We start from the raw sequence: 19,598 nt of genomic DNA, 5'->3' as shown, positions 1-19,598 counted from the left end.
AGTATGAAAAAGAGTGTGCACATTGTTGTTTTTTTTTTTTACAGGGACAAAAACACTAGCCAAGGGCACACTCTGTAGGTTACTGCAATATTCCTCTGCCACCACCCCCATACTTTCAGGAACTAAGATTCTCTATTCTTTGTTACTCTAATTACAAACTTTTATTGCTAACTCTTTGTAGCAAATGATGACAGTAAACAGGTAGTTTTCTTCATCTATTTATTCTCCTGGGAATTGAGTCACTGGGGGCTTTTGAGAAAGGCTTCGTAGCAGCCTTTTTCATCTTTTTCTAGAGCTTTTCTCATCTTTCTTCACGATGTGGTACTATCTGACTTGGCTGTTTTTTAAACTCTTTAAGTCATGTGTAAATCATTCCCTCATACCCTCTGCATTGAGTCTCACAAAAGCAGGCAACCTATCTTAAAGCATTATTTCACATGCCAAAGAAATTATTTTGATTAGGTAAACTGCTAGGATATAAAGCATATTTGAAACTTAGTTATAATGTTCTTCTGAAGTTTATGCTATGGTGAACCACTTTACGGGAGAGATTAGCTTTTAATAAGGTCACTTTATTGTTTCCATGACTAAAATTCATTTCAGTGAAGTTACAGTATTTTTAAATGGTTCCAGTTTAACTAGTTTGAAGGTATTCATATCTATTTATTGCCCTGGTAGTGTCAGCGTAATTCCAAACAAATGTCTGTTGAGAACTTACTATGGTCATGGAACTACATACAAAATACTAGAGTAGAGTATAGATGTGTATAAAATAAAGACTGTCATGTTCATTAACTTAGTTTTAAAATACCAGATACCCAGAACTACCACTACAGTGTTTTTCTCCTTTTGCCTCCAAAAACATTGTACACTTTGCATTTTATTTGTTACCACCATGTGCTTTCTCTTTTTCCTTTTTCACACATAACAGTGTAACTTTATTTTCTTTTAATTAATTAATTTATTTTTAGTTTACAACATTCAGTTCCGCAAGCTTTTGAGTTTTAAATTTTCTCTTCCTTCCTCCCCTTTCCCCTCCCCAAGATAGCATGCAATCTAATATAGGCTCTACATAAACATTCATATTAAATATATTTTCACATTAGTCATATTGTAAAGAAGAATTATAACCAATGGAATGAACCACAAGAAAGAAGAACAAAATAAAATAAAAACAAAAAGAGGGCGAATAGTATGCTTCGATCTGCATTCAGACTCTGGAATTCTTTCTCTGGATGTGGATAGCACTTTCCATCATGAGCTCCCTGGAGTTGTCCTGGAACCTTGCATTGCTGAGAAGAGCCAAGTCTGTCAAAGTTAGTCATCACACAATGTGGCTATAACTGTTTGCAACATTCTCCCGGTTCTGATCCCCTCACTCAGCATCAGTTCATATCAGTCTTTCTAGGTTTCTCTGAAGTCTGCCATCATTTCCTATGGTACAACAGCATTCCATTACACTCATATACCACAACTTGTTTAGCCATTCCCCAACCGATGGGCATCCCCTCAGTTTCCAACTCTTTGCCACCGCAAAAAGAGCCACTATAAACACCCTTGTACATGTCCCTTTCCCATTTGTATGATCTCTTTGGAATGCAGCCCCAGAAGTGGGATTGCTGAGTCAAAAAGCATGCACATTTTTATAGCCCTTTGGGCATAGCTCCAAACTGCTCTCCAAAACGGCCAGATCATTTCACAAAGAAGTGTAACTTTATAAAAATAATTCCATCTGGTATTGTTGCTTTTAAATCTCAGAACTGGAGATAAGAAGAATATAGCCTGGAAGATACTTCCAAAGAAACCATGCAAAAATCTGATGAACACATTGAATAATTTGCACCAGCAACTAGCAAAATGTAAGTAGATAAATTAAGGTAGAAGGGGTGGATTTGTTACCCTTCTTTCCATTATCTTTTATCTCTTGAGGCTAATATGAAATACTTTGCTTACCTTGCCCTTTAATAAACCTTTTCCCCTAATTTTGCATTTTAAATACTAGAGGGAAGTATTCATATCTTGGGTGTTAAAGCAAAATTTAGGGTAGAAAATGAAGCAAATAATAAATTGAACATTTTTACTCACACTCCTGCCATATTGAAAAGAATTATTGAATGATAAAACAGGGAATAAATCTTTTAAAATTATCTCCCTTAATTTTCTTTTACTAAAATACCTGAAAAAAACCAAAAGTTCACCTTTGCTTATAAGTAAAATAATGAAGTAGAGAGATATAAGTACAGAAACAAGTTTTGAAGATCTGAGAAAATTTATTTTAAAATTAAATTAGAAAATTATAGTTGCAGTATATAGTGTAGGAGTTACACCATATGCTTTTGATTCAGTGAATCTTGGAGCTGCATTATAAAGTTTCAAATGTTTAGAAAATAGATATTTGCCAAAAGTATAATTACATTAATCAGGATGGAAATTGATTTAGCACATGGAGGGTTTCTATAAAAGGAACGAGTAAGGATGTGTCCTGGAAGTATTCCAGAGATGGTGATAAAGGGATTAAACTGTAGTTTCTTTGTTTGAATCCCTGGTATTTTAGTGATAGCCTTATTTAAAAGCCTTAAAGGAAATACTGTGATTCATATGAAGTATAATATATATGAGAGTCAATAAAATATATAATATGGGAGAAGTTGACTTTTAAAATCATCAGAGAGAGAGAACTAGAAAAAATTTACCCAAGATTAAGATAAATGTAATTTTCTTATAGCATGAATAAGATATACCCAGTAGGAGGTAAAAAAAAAGAGAAAAGCACACCTTAAAAATTTCGTGGTATAAGCATATGAAACTGACTCTTCAGCCAATGGAACTGGCTTTGAACTGTTATCTACTATTTATCATTGAGAAAAATATTTGCTGTCATTATGAAGAAAACACTAACACTGTATTTCTTCACAGTACAACAGAGACCCAGAGAAGATGAATTAATGGATCTAGCAATGAATGACTATGATTTTAACTCAGGAAAGAGATTGCATTTGATAGATATGGAAATCCAGGAGGCATTTTTAGGTTTCATGGCCTCTATATTAAAAGGTTACAGATCATACTTAAGGCCAATAACACAAGCCCCATCTGAGACAGCCACAGATGCAAGTTCCCTTTTTGAGCTACAAGGTGAGTGATTCCATTTTACCATCTACTAGTTTTGGCTCTTTAGCAAGTGAGTTATGTGAATGACTCACCTTTTCAGTGGATACTTTAACCATTACATATTTAATTAATTTCTTTAAGATTAATTTGTAACTCTCTCAAATTTATTGATTGAACACAAAATAGTAAAGATAGGCAAAAGAAATAATTTAAGTAGTTAATGAGATCTTGTACATAAATGTTTGGTGTATTTAAAAGAAAAATTGTGAAAAATGCAGAGTTTACTTGCTTTATAATTTAGACCTTTTTTTGGATAGAACTATGATTTCCTTGGCAAGGGGAGGGAGCTCTTAGTGTGGAAACTCCTTCCATGTAGATCACAACTCATCTGCAAATTGTGTTAGAGAGTTTCCTGGAGGTACTGAAAGGTTTAGTTATTTTTCTAAATGCGTATAGCTAGTATGTTTCAGGAGCAAGATTTGAACACAGATCTTCTTTACACCAAGACTGGCCCCCTAACTACCAGACCATACTACCTCTAGAAGATATATGTGAAAAAAGAATTTTAGAAAGGAAAAGTACTTCTCTTTTGAAAAACAACCTAACAGAGTCAAATAAAGTAATTTGAGAAGCTAACATTTGTAATAAGTTTTCTGTATTTTCATATTTAACTGTTTTTTACTCATAATTTAGAAGTACACAAGCAACATTCTGATAGTTTATGTGCTTGATTAATAGGGTTCTTAAAAAGCCGGGACCGGTCCCATCAAAAATTCTACAGCATGATGACCAAAACACAAATGTTTATTCGCTTCATTGAGGAATGTTCCTTTGTCAGTGACAAAGATGCAAGCCTGGCATTTTTTGATGATTGTGTAGACAAAGTAAGTAATATTGTTATGGAACCTCTCATCTACAGATGAGCTTTACTTTGGGTCATAATAATGAACCTCATGAATTTAAAAAAAAAACCTGCCCATGTATGAAGTAACCTGTGCTTGCTTTGTTTGAAATAAAGTCTTTGTGTTGGGATAATGTGCATTGTGGAAAAGAAGTTTCAATGAAGATGATTTTAAAGCAAATTTGAATAAATTCAGTTTTGTTGTTGACTTTTCATGATAAAAGTTGTTCTTATGGGAAAGTCCACTAATAAATTGAAATAAACCTTTGGCTCAATAATAGTTCAAATAGTAGCTGGCACTGTGGCACGTTTTGTTATAGTAGATATTGTGCTAATAGTGTTTGATAGCTTTCCACTGACTTTAAGATTCTCTTCGGTCCAGTTCACGGTAATTTATTTCATCCTGGGAATTCCCTGATTAAAGCACCCAAGATTTTCTACTCTTTTCCTTTTTTTATTTTTATTTGCAGTGATTAACAGTTATAATACCAACCCTCACTTTCCTGTTATTGAATTATGCAATGTATCTTGTATTGTTTTCTAACTGAAAATTTCATAGCATCGTGGATTAGAGTTAGGAAGGACTTTAGAGATCCTCCAACCCCCTCATTTTACAAAAGAAACTGAGACCTAAAGTGATAAATTGATTTGTCCAAGCTTGCATAGCTAATAATGGCAGCTCCTGACCTACTATAATTAGCAGTCTTAGGGCTTTGGATATTCCTAAGTTTGAAATTCCTTTTAAAATAGAGAATGCCTATTGTATTATTTTGCCAAACCAACAAGTCTCATACATAGAAGGGTAGTTTATGTTCATCACCTTAAAAATAATGAGTAGTACTTTGGATTATATTATTTTAAAACTTAGCTCCTCTATTAATGCTCAAAGATGACTGAAGTGGTGAAATGCAGACCTATTGCCACCAACAAAATCTTTGATTCCATTAAGTTGTAAGACACATTGGAAATGTAGTTTATGGGCTTATTTATGTAACTGTGCGATGAAGCTTTATTGTAATATTTTGATGCATTTCTGTGGTATAACTATGATGGTGGGGTTTTTTCTATAGAAATGGTTTCTCTGCAGATTTGTTGTAATCTGTATCCGAGGCATTTATAAGGATCACCTAAAAACACACTTGTAGAGAAGTACCTCCCCTGGTGCAGGTGTAAATAAAGTTAGCAAGTAACTGTTTCCCAGTATATCTCTACTACCCCAAATATTGTCAGATAAGGGAGATGTGTTTTTGCTCTCTCTAGTTGGAACTCAGTGAGTTTTCCCATAGTCACAGTGTATCATTGAAATAATATCATGTTATGGGTTAAGTGATTTTTGTGGCCTGATCTGGAAACCTAATCACCATATTTCCCTGTAAATCTTTTCTATAGAAACAAATGTGTGCTAGTTACATAGAGTTGATATTCCTGTTATCAATAGAATGTGAACTTTAAATTGTTTCAAACACTAACCAACTACATACATCTTCACCTTGTTCTCCTTTGTGGGCAATGGCATATATTTATGAGACAAATTGTTGGGTTTAGGGCTATAATCTATTACTTTAAACAGAATTTTCTTCAGAACTTAGCCAGCCAACTCACAAGGAAGAAAAAAATTACAATGTTATTGTTAATATACTTCTTTAACTTGTAAGAAAACAGGCCCATTTTTTTAATACTTAGTAATAGCATTCATAGTGGGGGTCGGGTGGTAGTAGGTAGTAGTAAGTAGCAGTAGCAGTAGCAGTAGCAGCAGCAGCAGTAGTAGTAGACAAAACTGTTCACCATTTCATATAAAGTTCTCTGCACAGACTGAAATCTCCTACAGTTCCATTATATTTTTGTGCCATTGTGGGTATCTTGGTTAAAAATGCTAAGTTTCAGCTAACCATGAATATGTTATTCATCCATATTGTAGTATCATGTGGCTAAAAAATAATTCTAATTAAAATTGTAGGAAACACAAGGCTTTTCATGTTGCTAAGAACCTGAGACATTATGATCTGAAACATTAATATACTATATAATTAATGCATTAGTTGACTAGGATTTCATGAAAGTAGGTCACCTGCTGTTGGCTCAACAGAAATTAATGCAGAAGGTTATTGGAGTGATTGCTTGATGACTGTCAGGCCTCAGAAGTCTCCAATTTGAAATATATATATTAGTATTTATATAGAAATTTTTAAAACTGAAATATGCCTTAAATTACAGTTTTAATTCTAGATTGAAAAAAAGATTACTTATGTAATATGGGATAAAATTCAATAACCCTTCTTCAAAAATAATTATAACTCATCCAGTTGTGAAGTTTTTTATTAATTACAAATCTAAATAGTTTTGTTTACATTATAAAGAAAATGACTTTTTTTTTCACTGTCACACATGCCACAACAAGCCAGAATATACTCTAGTAATTTTTCTTTCTGGGTAGCCTACATTATAATTTCAGGACAAACTAATTTGATACCTAGAATTAAATAGAATTTCCATTCTCAAAAGAATGAAAGTACAATGCTGTGTTATTTCTGTATATGTTTTAATTTCACATCATGGATTCTGTGTTCAGTGCTATCAATAGTACCTTGAAGAAATTGTAATATAGGGTACAAATAAAGTAGAATTAAGAAATTTATTAATTCTTTTATCATTGGTCCCAAAGTATTTGACTTTTTAAAAAGTAACTGACTATGCTGATTTGGGAGTCAGAGGACCCAGGTGGTGCTACTTATTATTTGTGTGACCTTTGACAAGACAACTAACTTCTTCCACCTTCCATTTCCTCATCTGTAAAAGTGTGCATATGTGTGTGTGTGTGTGCATGCACATGTGCATGTGTGTGTTGGGGAGGGGTGGACTAGATGATCTCTAATATCCATTCCTAATCTAAATCTTAGGAGTTTTAGGAATTTGGGGGAGGGAGGTACTTCCTCAGTTGAGTCAGCTCTGAGTTAAAAAGAAATTTAAGTGACCAAATTCTTATTTCATTGTCATTCCCTTTCTCCTTTCTTTCTCTGTCAGAGACAGGTACTAGATCTTTGTGATATACCTAGAGTCTAGTTGGAAACTTTTCTCATTTCATACTGCCTCTTGATGTTATAAAGAGAAAATGACCAATTTTAAAGGGATTTTGGGGGGAAGGGATGGATACCTGCCACAAGGTAAATTTTTCTATCACAACTCTTGAAGACAATCTACTAAATTTTAGAGGAACTAATATCAATGTCAGTGGAGGGAGTACATAGACCAATAAAACTGCAGGACCTTGAAGTATTAAGCAGGTGCAATTCTTCAGTACTTTTAGTGAAATCTGAACTTAATAACAGGTTGGGACATCCTCCCCCTTGAAATAGAGTGAAATCCATGTACATATGCCTTGTGATGCTTGAAGGGGTCATCCCTTCAAGCCCCTACAGGGTCCACCGAGTATTCTAGGTCATTAACATTATGAGGGTACCTCGAGCACGAAAGTTATCAAGCCCTTGTTTCTTATGTAACCAGCTCTTTTCCTTTTTCAGTCATGCATCTCTTTGATGGTAACTTTTATGCTACTTCTTGCATTCAATTCCTCTTTGCTAATATACTGTAACCTCTTTTTGTACACCATCCCTCTCTTCATCACCTTTTGTGTGACCTGCAATTTCATTCTTTATAGATTATATTTCAAGATTCACAGCCATGCATTATCATTGGGAGACTTTAATAAAGTTTCACTTATAACTCCTTGTAAAAAGTCATTTTTCTTGCTATGTATATGATTATAATTTTGATACTTTTTATTTCTATCTTTTAAGTACCATAAGCATCTCTAAAGAGCATTTTCAAGGCAGGTATAAGTCTTACAGAAAATATGAAGAAAACATAAAAGTGGCTTTGAAAACTATTTTAATTTTATCCTCATATGGGCATTGGATTTTTTTTCTCTCTGTGACAGACACAGATATCATTATGCTTTGCAAAAGACAGAAATGCTGGATATAGTTCATGTTTATTTTTGTAATTTTGAAATAAGATATAAAGCTTTTATTGGGCTATATTGAGAATTTGCAAAGGCAAATACTTGTTTAAAAATAATGCTGAAGCTACACCTACAACATAAAATCTCAGCAATTATAGCATGTCATTTTGGGAGATGAGGCATTGTGAAGAGTTTAACCTGTCTCTAGGGTAGGGCAATCAATCAGTCAACAAGCATTTATCAATTCTTATAAAAGTTGGCTTGATTGCCTTTGACTCTGGTCTTTGGTTTGGGAATCCCCCTAATCCTGATTCTGGAACCAGCTGGATGTCCAATAACACATTTCAGTTCCACAAAATTTTATTAAGCCCCTGATGTGTACACATCATTGTCCTAGGTTTTGTAAACAGAAAGGCATCACAAGCCCCTGCCCTCAAGAGAGGTAGTATCTAAGCCACGCTGGAATATGGAAGAGAGAATAAAGGCAAAGATATCAATTAAGAGACTATTATAATAGTTCATGCACTGTGTGATGAGGATCTGAACTAGTGGAGAAAAGGGGACAGATGCAATAAATATTATGGAAGTAAAAGAGACAAAACTTAGCAGCTAACTGGATATGAAAGGCTAAAAGACAAAGAAAAGTTAGACATCAGTCTTAAATAGCAAACCTAGGGAACAGAGATCATAGTGCCTGCAACAAAAATTGGGAAGTATAACTTGGAGACCGTATCACTTGTGGAGGTCATAATTTTTTAAAAAGACCCAGAACTCACATTCATTTGATCAGGCTAATACATACACACAATTTTAGTTGTCCTTGATTTCATTTTAACCCTTTTTTGACATTTTATTTCTTATTTTTTCTTCATTTCTTCTCTGTGATGATTTTTTGGCCTGATTTCACCTACCTACAAAATGTTGGAGAAACTGCACAATATGATTTGCCTCAGCCCTCCAATTCCCTAGGATGGCTCTGAGTCCCACAGTCCACTAAGGATGACCCTGCTTATGAGTAATTGCACTAAATATCTTGTGTCTTTAGCATTTGCCAATGAGGGCTGAAATATTCTACCCCAAAAGTAAATTTTTAAATTTCCCTTATTACATCTAGAATCAGATATTTTGTGAAATCAAAATCTCAGTGTCATCCTTGACTATTCTCTCATCCCACAATATCCAATTAGTTTCCAAATTTTGTATTTCTCTCTCTACAGCATTTCTGACACACATCCCTTCTGTCCACTGGCATGGACTATTACAGTAGCCTCCTAATTAATCTCCCTGCCTCAAGTCTCTCCTCAGTCCAATCCATCTTCCTCACAATTTTCAAAATTATTTTCCCAAAGTACAGATCTGACCCCCACTTGCTCAATAAACTCTAGTGGCTCTGTTACCTCAAACACGTAATACAAAGTCCTTCATTTGACATTGAAAGCTCTTCACAACCTAGTTTCTTCTTATATTTCCAGTCTTCCTACATATTGCAGTCCTTTATTCATTCTGTAGTTCGGTCCTACTGGTCTATTTACTGTCCCTCACACGTGATCCTTCATCACCCCTCTCCAGATCTTCATGCTGGCTGTGTCCCACTCCTAGAATGCTCTCCCTTTTCACTTCCACCTTTCAGAATCTCTAGCTTCCTTCAAGACTCAGCTCCACCTCCAACTTCTGAACCAAGCCTTTCCCATTCTCCCCTGACTACTGGTGCCTTCCCAATGTGACCTTGTACTTACTTTCTATGTATCTTTGTATATACATGTATGTTTTCTATGGGAATGCTAGCTCCTTGAAAGCAGAAACTGTCTTCACTTTTTCTTTGTATCCCTAGCCCTTTACACAGTGCCTGGCACATAGTAGGCACTTAATAAGTGCTTATTGATTGTTGAACTTTTGGTATTCAGTGGATCTGTGAATTCATTGGAAACTCTTACCTCTAATGATGGCAGTCATTTCTCAACTTCTCCTTCTGTATTTCTTGTTTGCCTTTGTATAAGCCATCCTATTGAGGAGCTTCCCATTGTACTGCAGTGGCTTTCCTAAATCTCAGAGGCACTTATTGCCTCAGGCCTTCTGTCCACTCATTCTCTCTTACATGATCTTTCACTCCTTCTGTGGTTGTACACATCCTAGGCAATGTCTTTAGGCCAGTTCTAGCATATAAGCTGCTTTTAGTAAGATGCCTCAGCTCCTTGTGCCTAGCATACATCTTTCTGTTGCTTTTTAGGATATTTGTAACCATTTGCCTCCAAGGAAAATGTGTTTTTAGTGTATTTTTTTTAAACCTCTTTAGGTAGATATGGACAAAAATGGTGAAATGCGACTTATAGAACTGGATGAATCCTTCAAAAGTGAACATACTGTTTTCGTAACCCCACCTGAGATCCCACATCTACCTACTGGTGAAGAACACCCTTTACAATACAGGTATTCAATAAGTAAAATGTATGGGTTCAAAAGAGAAATTTGATCATCTGTATATACTAGTTTACATCAGTAAAATGGGGAGAGGTGGGACTTGATAATCTTTAAGTTACATTGTAGCTCAAAAATCTATGATCCCATGTACTATGGTATTTTGAAAAGCTAAAACATTATAGATCTTAATATTTGTAGGTAATGGACAAATTTATAGCAAATCATTAAACAAATTAAACATACCTAAACAACTTTGTGGGGTTTTTTCCGTAGTACCCACAAATTTGGGAAAGTTTCATCATGCCAGGTAATTAGTCATACCCTCAAATGTTGAGAAGAGTTCTGTTAGACAAAAATTTATGTAATTGTATTATATTTCAAGAACATTTCAAAATTTTTGTTTATTTCATTAAAGGTCATTTTTAAAAGATTGATCAAATTCTGTGGCCTTCAGAAAGATTTTACAATATTTTATATGATTGTAGGCTTGGTTCTGCATCTTTAATTTCATACTATAAACTTTCAAGAAATGGTCTTTGTTTTAATTGAAATCTGTGTTAACAAATTTGATCCTGGTAAATTTACTACGTGCTTTAGATGCATTCTTGTTTCTAGTACACAGTTAACTTACGGTAAATTTTTTTTGATTGATTGGTTGGTTTGGAAATTTTTTAAAATAGTAATAGATTTTAGAAAATGCTGTAACTCAAGATGGTTGAGTACAGGCTGAAACTTAGCCAAACCTTCCCAATGTTCCCCTCCAAACAACTTTAAAATAGCACCACAAATCAAATTTTGGAGTGACAGAGGCAAAAAAAAGTTCAGAGGGAGACATTTATTCCAGCCTAAGACAATTCAGGAAATCCGCAGGAAAGGTCTGTAACACTGGAGTGAATGCAGGCCCAGAACTGGACAGGAGCATCAACAGTGGGCCTTGGAGGACGCCAGAATAGTGAAGCAGTTTTGGAAGTTCTCAGCGCAGAGACAGTGGGGGTTGTGGGTGTCGGACAACTGATTAGAAAGAGATTACAGGGGGTGCCTCTAGGTGGTACAGTGGATAGAGCACCGGCCCTGAAGACAGGAGGACCTGAGGTCAAATCCAGCCTCAGATACTTATTAGCTGTGTTATCCTAGGTAAGTCACCTAACCCCAATTGCCTCAAAAAAAAAAAAAGAAGGAAGGAGGAGATTGCCAGCTGGCACTGGGTACAGCTGGAATTTATTTGAAATTTGATTGCCCATAAGCGGTTCTGGGTTGCAGTTTGATGTCAGAGAGGAATGCCAGTGGCCAGTTACGAGAGAACAGAGGACCTGATCGTAGTTCCAGGGCCAAGAGGAGTGTTAAGGGCTGCAGGAGAGCAGAGGCCCTTCCTGTGTAAAAACCAGAGCACAAATCAGGAGAGCAATGATCATTCCTTTCTCAGGATAAGAAACCTTGGAAGCACCAAAAACTTGCAGACCCCCTGAGCTAACTCTGAAAACAGTAGGACAAAAAAGCCAAAACTTGGCACAGTGCCTTCCCACTCCCAGGTGAACAGAGTTCAACTTTAGTATAAAATTCAAAGTAAAGAAATAGGCTGGGAAAGTGATCAAACAACAAAAAAAGATCTTGACCATAAATATCTACTACAGTGGCAAGGAAGACTAAGACATAAACTTAGAAGAAAAATAGCTACAAGCAAAGCCTCAAAAATGCTTATTGGACCCAGGGCCAGCAAGAATTCCTGGAAGAGTTAAAGAAAGAGATAAAAGTGGTAGAGGAAAAATTGGGAAAAGGAATGAGAATGATACAAGAAAATAATGAAAAGAGAATTAAAAGGTTGGTTAAAAAAGGTATAAAAATACTGAAGAAAAGAACACCTTTAAAAACAGAATTGGCCTAATGGTAAAAGAAACATAAAAATTCACCAAAGGACTCCTTAAAAAACAGAATTGGCCAAATGGAAAAAGAGTTACAAAAGCTCACTAAAGAAAATAATTCCTTAAAAATTAGAATCGGGCAAGAGCTAATGACTCCATGAGACATTAAAAAACAATAAAACAAAGTTAAAAGAATGAAAAATAGAAGCAAATATGAAATATCTCATTGGATAAACAACTGATCTGGAAAATAAATAGACCAAGGAGAGATAACTTTAAGAATTATTGGGCTACCTCAAAGCCAAGATCAAAAAAAGATCCTAGACATCATATTTCAAGAAATCATCAAGGAAAACTGCCCCAGTATCTTAGATCCCAAGGATAAAATAGAAATTGAAAGGATCCATCAATCACCTTCTGAAAAAGATCCTAAAATAAAAACTCCCAGGAATATTATAGCCCAAGTCCAGAGCTCCCAGATCAAGGAGTAAATATTGCAAACAGCAAAAGAAAGAAACAATTCAAATATCATGGAGCTAGTCAGGATAATGCAAGATTTACCAGCTTTTACCTTAAAGGATTGGAGGGTTTAGAATATGATATTCTGGAAAGCAAAGGAATTTGGATTAGTAGCAAGAATCACCTACCCAGCAAAACTGAGTATAATCCTTCAGGGGAAAAATAGATATTCAATGAAATAGAGGACTTTCAAACATTCCTATTGAAAAGACCAGAGCTGAGTGGAAAATTTGGCATTCAAACACAAGACTCAAGGGAAACATAAAAAGGTAAACATGAAAGAGTGATCATAAGGGACTCAATATAAGTTAAACTGCTTACATTTCTATATGGAAAGATGATACATGTAACTCCTTAGAACTTTATCATTAGTAGGGCAGTTAGGAGTCTACATAGACAGAGGACCTGAGTGTGAGTCTGTTATGTTAGGATGATCTCAAAAAAAGAAAGGGTGAAAAGAGGGATGTACTGGGAGAAGACAGCTAGAATGGGGAAATTTTTCTCATGTAAAAGAGGCATGCAAGGAAGAATGTTTATAGTGGAGGGGAAAATGCAATGTGGGGTGACAGGCAATACTTGAATCTCACTCTCATTGAACTGGTTCAAAGAGGGAAGAAAAACAATACACACATATACACACACACACACGTGTGTGTGTGTGTGTAGTATTCTTATACACACACCCCTCTGTTGGACGTAGAAATTTGTGTTACCCAATAGGGAAGTCAGGGGAAGGGGCAGGGGGGATGATAAAAGTGATGGTGAATTAAGGGAGGCAGTGGTCAGAAGCAAAACAGACTTTTGAGGAGGGATGGGATAAAAAGAGAGAGCATGAGAAGGATAAACAGAAGAAAATAGAATAGAGGGAAGTACATAGTAATCATAAATGGTCAAATGATATGAACAGGCAGTTTTCAGAAGAAGTCAAAGCTATCTATAGTCATATAAAATGCTCTAAATCATAATTAATTAGAAAAAGGCAAATTAAAATCACTTTGAGGTGCCACCTCATACCTTTCAGAAATGATACATGCTGGAGGGGATGAGGAAAAATACACACATTAACAAACTATTGGTGGGATAGTGAATGGGCCCAACCATTCTGGAAAACACTCTAAAACTATTCCCAACAGGCTATAAAACTGTGCATACCCTTTGATCCAGTAATACCACTACTAGGTCTGTACCCCCAAAGAGATCATAGGAAAAGGACCTACATTTATAAAAATATTTAAAGTAGCAGCCCTTTGTGGTAGTAAAGAATTGTAAATTGGGGCATGGCTGAACAATTTGTGGTTTATGACTGTGATGGAGTTTTATTGTGCTATAAGAAATGATAAGGGTGGTGGTTTCAGGAAAATATAGCAAGACCTGTATGAACCGATGCAAAGTGAAGTGAGAAGAATGGGGAGCTAATTGTGCACAGTAATAGCAGTGTTATAATGATGATCAACTGTGAAAGACTTATTTGCTCTGATCAACACAATGATCCAAGACAATTCCAAAGGACTGATGATGAAAAAATGTTATCCACCTCCAAAGAAAGGACTGATGAACTCTTGAGTGCAAATTGAAGCATAATTTTCTAGCTTTATTTTTTAAACTTGGTTTTGTGATATGCTAATATGCAAATATGTTTTGTAAGAGTTCACATGTATAATTGATATCATATTGTTTGCCTTCACAGTGGGTGAAAAAATATGGGAGGGAGAGAGAGAATCTGGAATTTAAAATTTAAAAAGAAAAATGTGCTAAAATAATAAATTTTTGAAGGGAAGAAAATGTTAATAGCTTTTTTCATCAACTGTTACTATTTTTCTTTTATTCTCCAATTATAATACTACTTCAGGTTTACATAGTATTTTTCTTTTCAAGAGCTCAAAAAATTATTATATATTTATCTCAGTCTCATATTTTTGCTTTTTTATTGAAAAGGGTTTTTTGGGGGCATGATCTTCCCCTTAATTGTTACAAAATTTCTACGAAGGGCAGGCAGTAGGACATAGAGTAATTTCCCCATGTAGCAGGAGAAAGAATGGAGAAGCTGAGGTATGCACTGAAACTTGTACAAGTTAGAAACTTGCTTTTCTCCAGTCTAGGGGGAAGAGAAAAGAATAAGCATTTGTTTAGTGCCTACTGTGTCCTAGGCGCTGTGCTAAGCACTTTACAAATATTATCTCAATTGATCCTCACAACAACTCTGTGAGGTAGGTGCTGTTATTGTCCCCATTTCGCAGATAAGGAAATTGAGGCAAACAGGTTAAATGACTTGCCCAGAGTCACACAGCTAGTAAGTGTCTGAGGCTGGACTTGGACTCATCTTCCTGACTTGTCCCAGTGCTCTATACACTGTGCCACCTAGCTATTTTTAAGTCTACTGCATTTCTCCATAAATGTTATAACTTCTAATATTTTTATTGATCCCTTTTTCTAAGATATTTAAAACATTTTCATACTTTTATAAGTCTTCCTTTCCTACTTGGACATTTATTACTCTTTTATAAATCTTGAATGAAGTAATGAAAAGCATTTATTAAGTGCTTACTATATGCTAAGTAGTCTTCTGCATGTAGGGAGTACAAATAAAAAATCGGGAGAATTTATTCTTAAGGAGAGTAATAGTGAGGGACAGTAGGGGAACACTGAACAAGAGCGGGTGTTTTTGTTTGTTTTTCTACAAAGACACACAGATGATGAGTGCAGCTGTAGGAGAATCAATTCATTCCCCATAGGGGTATGTGCATAGTAGCAGGTTGGAAACTGGCCAGAATGAAGATAAGGTTGTATGGACCCATTTCAGAGCTAAGTGGTTTAGTTCTTTTTCGATATGATTTCTAGAGGGCCAGTTTGGCAGATAGAGCAGTACCATTTCTTTGTATTATTTGACAATATAACTTTACTTCTCTGATTTCCCCATTTTGATTAATTTATTTGTTCTATGTTATATCATTCATTTTTTCCATGTTGTCTTACTCTGTAGCTGCTGTGTTTTTATTGCTAGTATGATGTAGACATAACTTTGATGTATAAGCACTGACAAGTCCTACCAAACTGAAAAAGAAGGGGAAAAGATTAAGCACCTACTGTTTGCCAGGCAATAGACAGGGAGCTAGGCTCAGTGGATAGAGGCCTGGACCTAGAGTGAGGAAGACCTGAATTCAAATACAGTCTGTGACATTCACTAGCTGTGTGACCCTAGGCAAGTCACTTAACCTCTGTTTATCTAATGCACTGGAGAAGGAAATGGCAAAGCATTCTAGTCATATGAGATCACAAAGAGTTAGACACAACTGAACAACTAAACAACAACAAAAACAACATGTGCCAGGCACTGTGCTAAGGGCTTTACAAATGTTATCTCATTTAATCCTCACAACAACTTTAAGGAGGCCAAAATGGGTCCAGCAAAAGATTGTCCATATGTCATTTGAGGACCAGCCTAGTGAAGTTCAGAGAAGCTTGCTTCTCACCAGATTGGCCACAAGACAATGATTTTTTTCTTTTCTTTCCTTTTCTTTTCTTTCCTTTTCTTTTCTTTTCTCTTCTTTCCTTTTCTTTTCTCTTCTCTTCTTTTCTTTTCTTTCCTTTTCTTGATTCAATGATTCTTTTCTTCATGAATGTTAAGGTTTACAGAGGAGGTGCAGTCTTGACAGTGTAGACAGTTTCCACAAGAATGAAATCACAAAATCTTTGACCTATTGAAGTAAGCTTCTAGGTCTTAATTTAGACATCCACCTGCCTTTCCCTTTTTCTTGGGGGATTAGGGATAGTGGTTTTCTTGAGCCTGAAATGTTTTATTGCAAACAGTAGCCACTACTGGAAAAACAAAATGCATTCCTGCTGATGGAGATCAGTTCTGTCCTGTCCATATGCAGAGAGAAGGTAGCTTACATGGAGATTCATATATGTGTGTACATAAACAAATGCATGGATACATACAAACATACAGAATGTGACTACAATGTGATGAGATTTATCTCTATAAGGTATTCAGAACTCAACTCACATTTATTTGGCTTACATCATGTGTCAGGATCTGTACTAATTGTTGGTAATATAAAGACAAAAACAAAACAGTTCATACCCCCACAGGTAGAGGACTTCTATTTAATCACTTGCATTAGAAAATCACTAGTGGTGGAAAGTACTGTCCACATCCAGGAAAAGAACTATGGAGTCTGAATGCAGATCGAAGTATATTGTTTGCTCTCTCCCTTTTTTTTGTTTCTTCTTTCTTGTGGTTCCTCCCATTGGTTCTAATTCCTCTTTACAACATGACTAAAGTAAAAATATGTTTAATATAAATGTGTATGGAGAGCCTATATCAGATTATATGCCATCTTGGAGAGGGGAGAGGGGGACGGAGAAAATTTAGAACTCAAAATCTTATGGAAGTGAATGTTGAAAACTAAAAATAAATGAATTAATTTTTTTAAAAAAATAAAAGAACTCTCATTGCTATTTAGTAATGCCATCAACACATTGTGTACCTTTATAGAACACAACTTCGTTGGACTGCTTTGCTCTTTGTTTCTATTTCCTATTGGTCCTTTGACAATATTTCTTTAGCTAAGTGAATTTTGCCTTAAGTAATCAAAAGTGGTTACAAATTACTTCAATAATAATCTTACTATTTTAGGATAATCTATAGATATCATGTTCTTCTGCATATAAGTTTTAACAAGAGATTTTTTCCCCTATCTTGTAACAGTTATAATGGATTTCCTGTCCTGAAGATAGATTTATTTGAGAGGCCAGAGGGATTTCTGCAAACACAAAATAATAAACTGGCCTCAAAAAATAGTAGTCCTAATAGCCCTTCAGCGATGTTCAGAAGAACTAAACAGGTAATTTGAAAAGTTTTTACTTTTTATTGTCATCACAGTTTAAATCTTCTGCACCCTTTAATCTATCACTCCTAAGTATCACATCGTAGAGCACTCAATAACTATTACAGTTCAAATCTCATCGCAGCCCGTTCTGAAAGATCATTTAATTATTTTATTATATTACAATCTTACTATAACAGATATAGTTTGAAGTATATATGTATGTGTATGTAACACTAATTATTTTAACATGTTTTAGGTATTCAAAGATTTTGGTGTGGTAGGAATGTTGTAACCGGATTTGACCTATAGTTTATAATTATGACGTTGATCATGTGAATAAGGACATAAGGTCATTAATGAAAACTCGTTGTTTCCTAGGAAATAAAGTCAGCCCATAAGATAGCAAAGAGGTATTCCTCCATCCCTCAGATGTGGTCCAGATGCCTGTTACGTCATTGTTATGGACTGTGGTTTATTTGCCTCCCAGCATATGTGAAAGTGTGCCATTCAAAAGTCAGGGCTCTGAAAACAGCATATGATGTACTTCGAAAAATGCATTCTAAAAAGATTGATCCTCCCGATGAGGTAATAGTTAAGTCTCATAAAATCCATTGCTTCCTTCTAAAGATTGTACATATAGGCTTCTAATTCTATATACCTCTTAACATAACTGTTTCAGGTCTGCTATCGGGTTCTTATGCAGCTGTGTGGCCAGTATGGTCAGCCTGTTCTTGCAGTGCGAGTACTTTTTGAAATGAAAAAAGCTGGTGTTCATCCCAATGCCATTACTTATGGTTACTATAATAAGGTAATTAATTTGGTTTAGTGTAGTGTGGTGGAAGAGTGATAAATATTTTTGATAATTATAATGCATGAATTTAAGTGCTATTGATAAAACTGCAAGGATTTCTTTAAGTACTTATTTAATTGAAAATGTACTTTTAAAATAGATAGCATCTCCTTATATTCTAGTCTTTGGTTTGGAAAGGGAGAAAGAGATGCAGAGGAAGGGAGGGAGGGAAAAGAGAGAAGAGGATATGTATCTAGTGGGGCTGTTATAGTTGATAATCATTATATGTTGTATTTTATTAATAGGCTGTTTTGGAAAGTACCTGGCCTTCAAGCAGTCGAAGTGGTTATTTTCTGTGGACCAAAATAAGAAATGTTGTTTTAGGAATAGCACAGTTCAAAAAAGTTTTAAGAAAAAATGCCCATCTATCACATGCTCCTCTCTCAGGTAAGTAAAGTGGTTTTAAGATTTTTTTTCATGAAATGATTTATTAATATTTGAATTCTATAAGTGTTTTAAATTTACAATACTGAATATTTTGCTAGTTTTGGTTGTCTCGTACAAAGTCTTTAGCACATAATATTTTAACCTTTAAAAACTAATTGATCTTCTTGACATTGTTTAAATTTCAATCTTGAGTTGCTTAATTTAAACAAATCCATAACTTGTTATGTGTTTGCTTTATGCTGAACACATTTTTGCTAAATAGATGAAAAGGTTCAGATTCTTTCATACAACAAGTCACTAGATTGCCACCATAAGCAAATAAGAATCAGCAGACTAATGGGTATTTTGGGGTATATCTCCTTGAGTGGTAAATGTTATCATATTGTGTTCTTAAGCAGATGGCAGTGACCTGGATGCTGTTAGTCATGGCAGCATGGATAGTTGTAATGACACAAACACTGTGGAGCAGGCACCCTTCAACACTGAGTTAATCAAAGTAGATTCTACTGATGATAGATCTAGTACAGGTTTGTGTGTGTATATGTATATATGTATTATGGCATATATTTTAAACAGGATTTGATAGACTGTCTTGTTCCTGTTTTGAATGTTCTCTTTTAACTTGATATGATGTTAAGTAGATGACTTATGAAACATATAATGTTCTATTAAAATACTTGTTCTTATTATTTAACATTGGCCAGATTCCAAAGTTCATTAGCTGTTTGATTTCTTCCATTCGTTATTTTTAATAGAATAAAAG

At 35.1% G+C, this 19,598-nt stretch overlaps 1 protein-coding gene across 6 annotated transcripts in view; it reads left to right on the top strand.

The window, feature by feature from the left end:
* DENND4A (DENN domain containing 4A) overlaps positions 1 to 19,598 on the top strand; it is a 161,453-nt gene that overhangs the window by 107,242 nt on the left and 34,613 nt on the right. For 2 of the 6 annotated variants that reach the window (XM_036736748.1, XM_036736746.1), the window contains exons 12-20: positions 1,759 to 1,859; positions 2,917 to 3,135; positions 3,850 to 3,995; positions 10,264 to 10,397; positions 17,478 to 17,613; positions 17,977 to 18,183; positions 18,278 to 18,406; positions 18,694 to 18,835; positions 19,234 to 19,362. In XM_036736748.1, the coding sequence (XP_036592643.1) occupies positions 1,759 to 1,859; positions 2,917 to 3,135; positions 3,850 to 3,995; positions 10,264 to 10,397; positions 17,478 to 17,613; positions 17,977 to 18,183; positions 18,278 to 18,406; positions 18,694 to 18,835; positions 19,234 to 19,362 (1,343 nt within the window). Of the gene's footprint in view, positions 1 to 1,758; positions 1,860 to 2,916; positions 3,136 to 3,849; positions 3,996 to 10,263; positions 10,398 to 17,477; positions 17,614 to 17,976; positions 18,184 to 18,277; positions 18,407 to 18,693; positions 18,836 to 19,230; positions 19,363 to 19,598 lie in introns of all 6 variants that reach the window. The other 4 variants (XM_036736747.1, XM_036736745.1, XM_036736751.1 and 1 more) reach the window with 2 other exon arrangements.

This window comes from Trichosurus vulpecula, chromosome 8 (genome assembly GCF_011100635.1).
Source record: "Trichosurus vulpecula isolate mTriVul1 chromosome 8, mTriVul1.pri, whole genome shotgun sequence".
In the NCBI taxonomy this organism is placed as follows: Eukaryota; Metazoa; Chordata; class Mammalia; order Diprotodontia; family Phalangeridae; genus Trichosurus; species Trichosurus vulpecula.
This window is presented reverse-complemented; position numbering and strand designations above follow the sequence as displayed.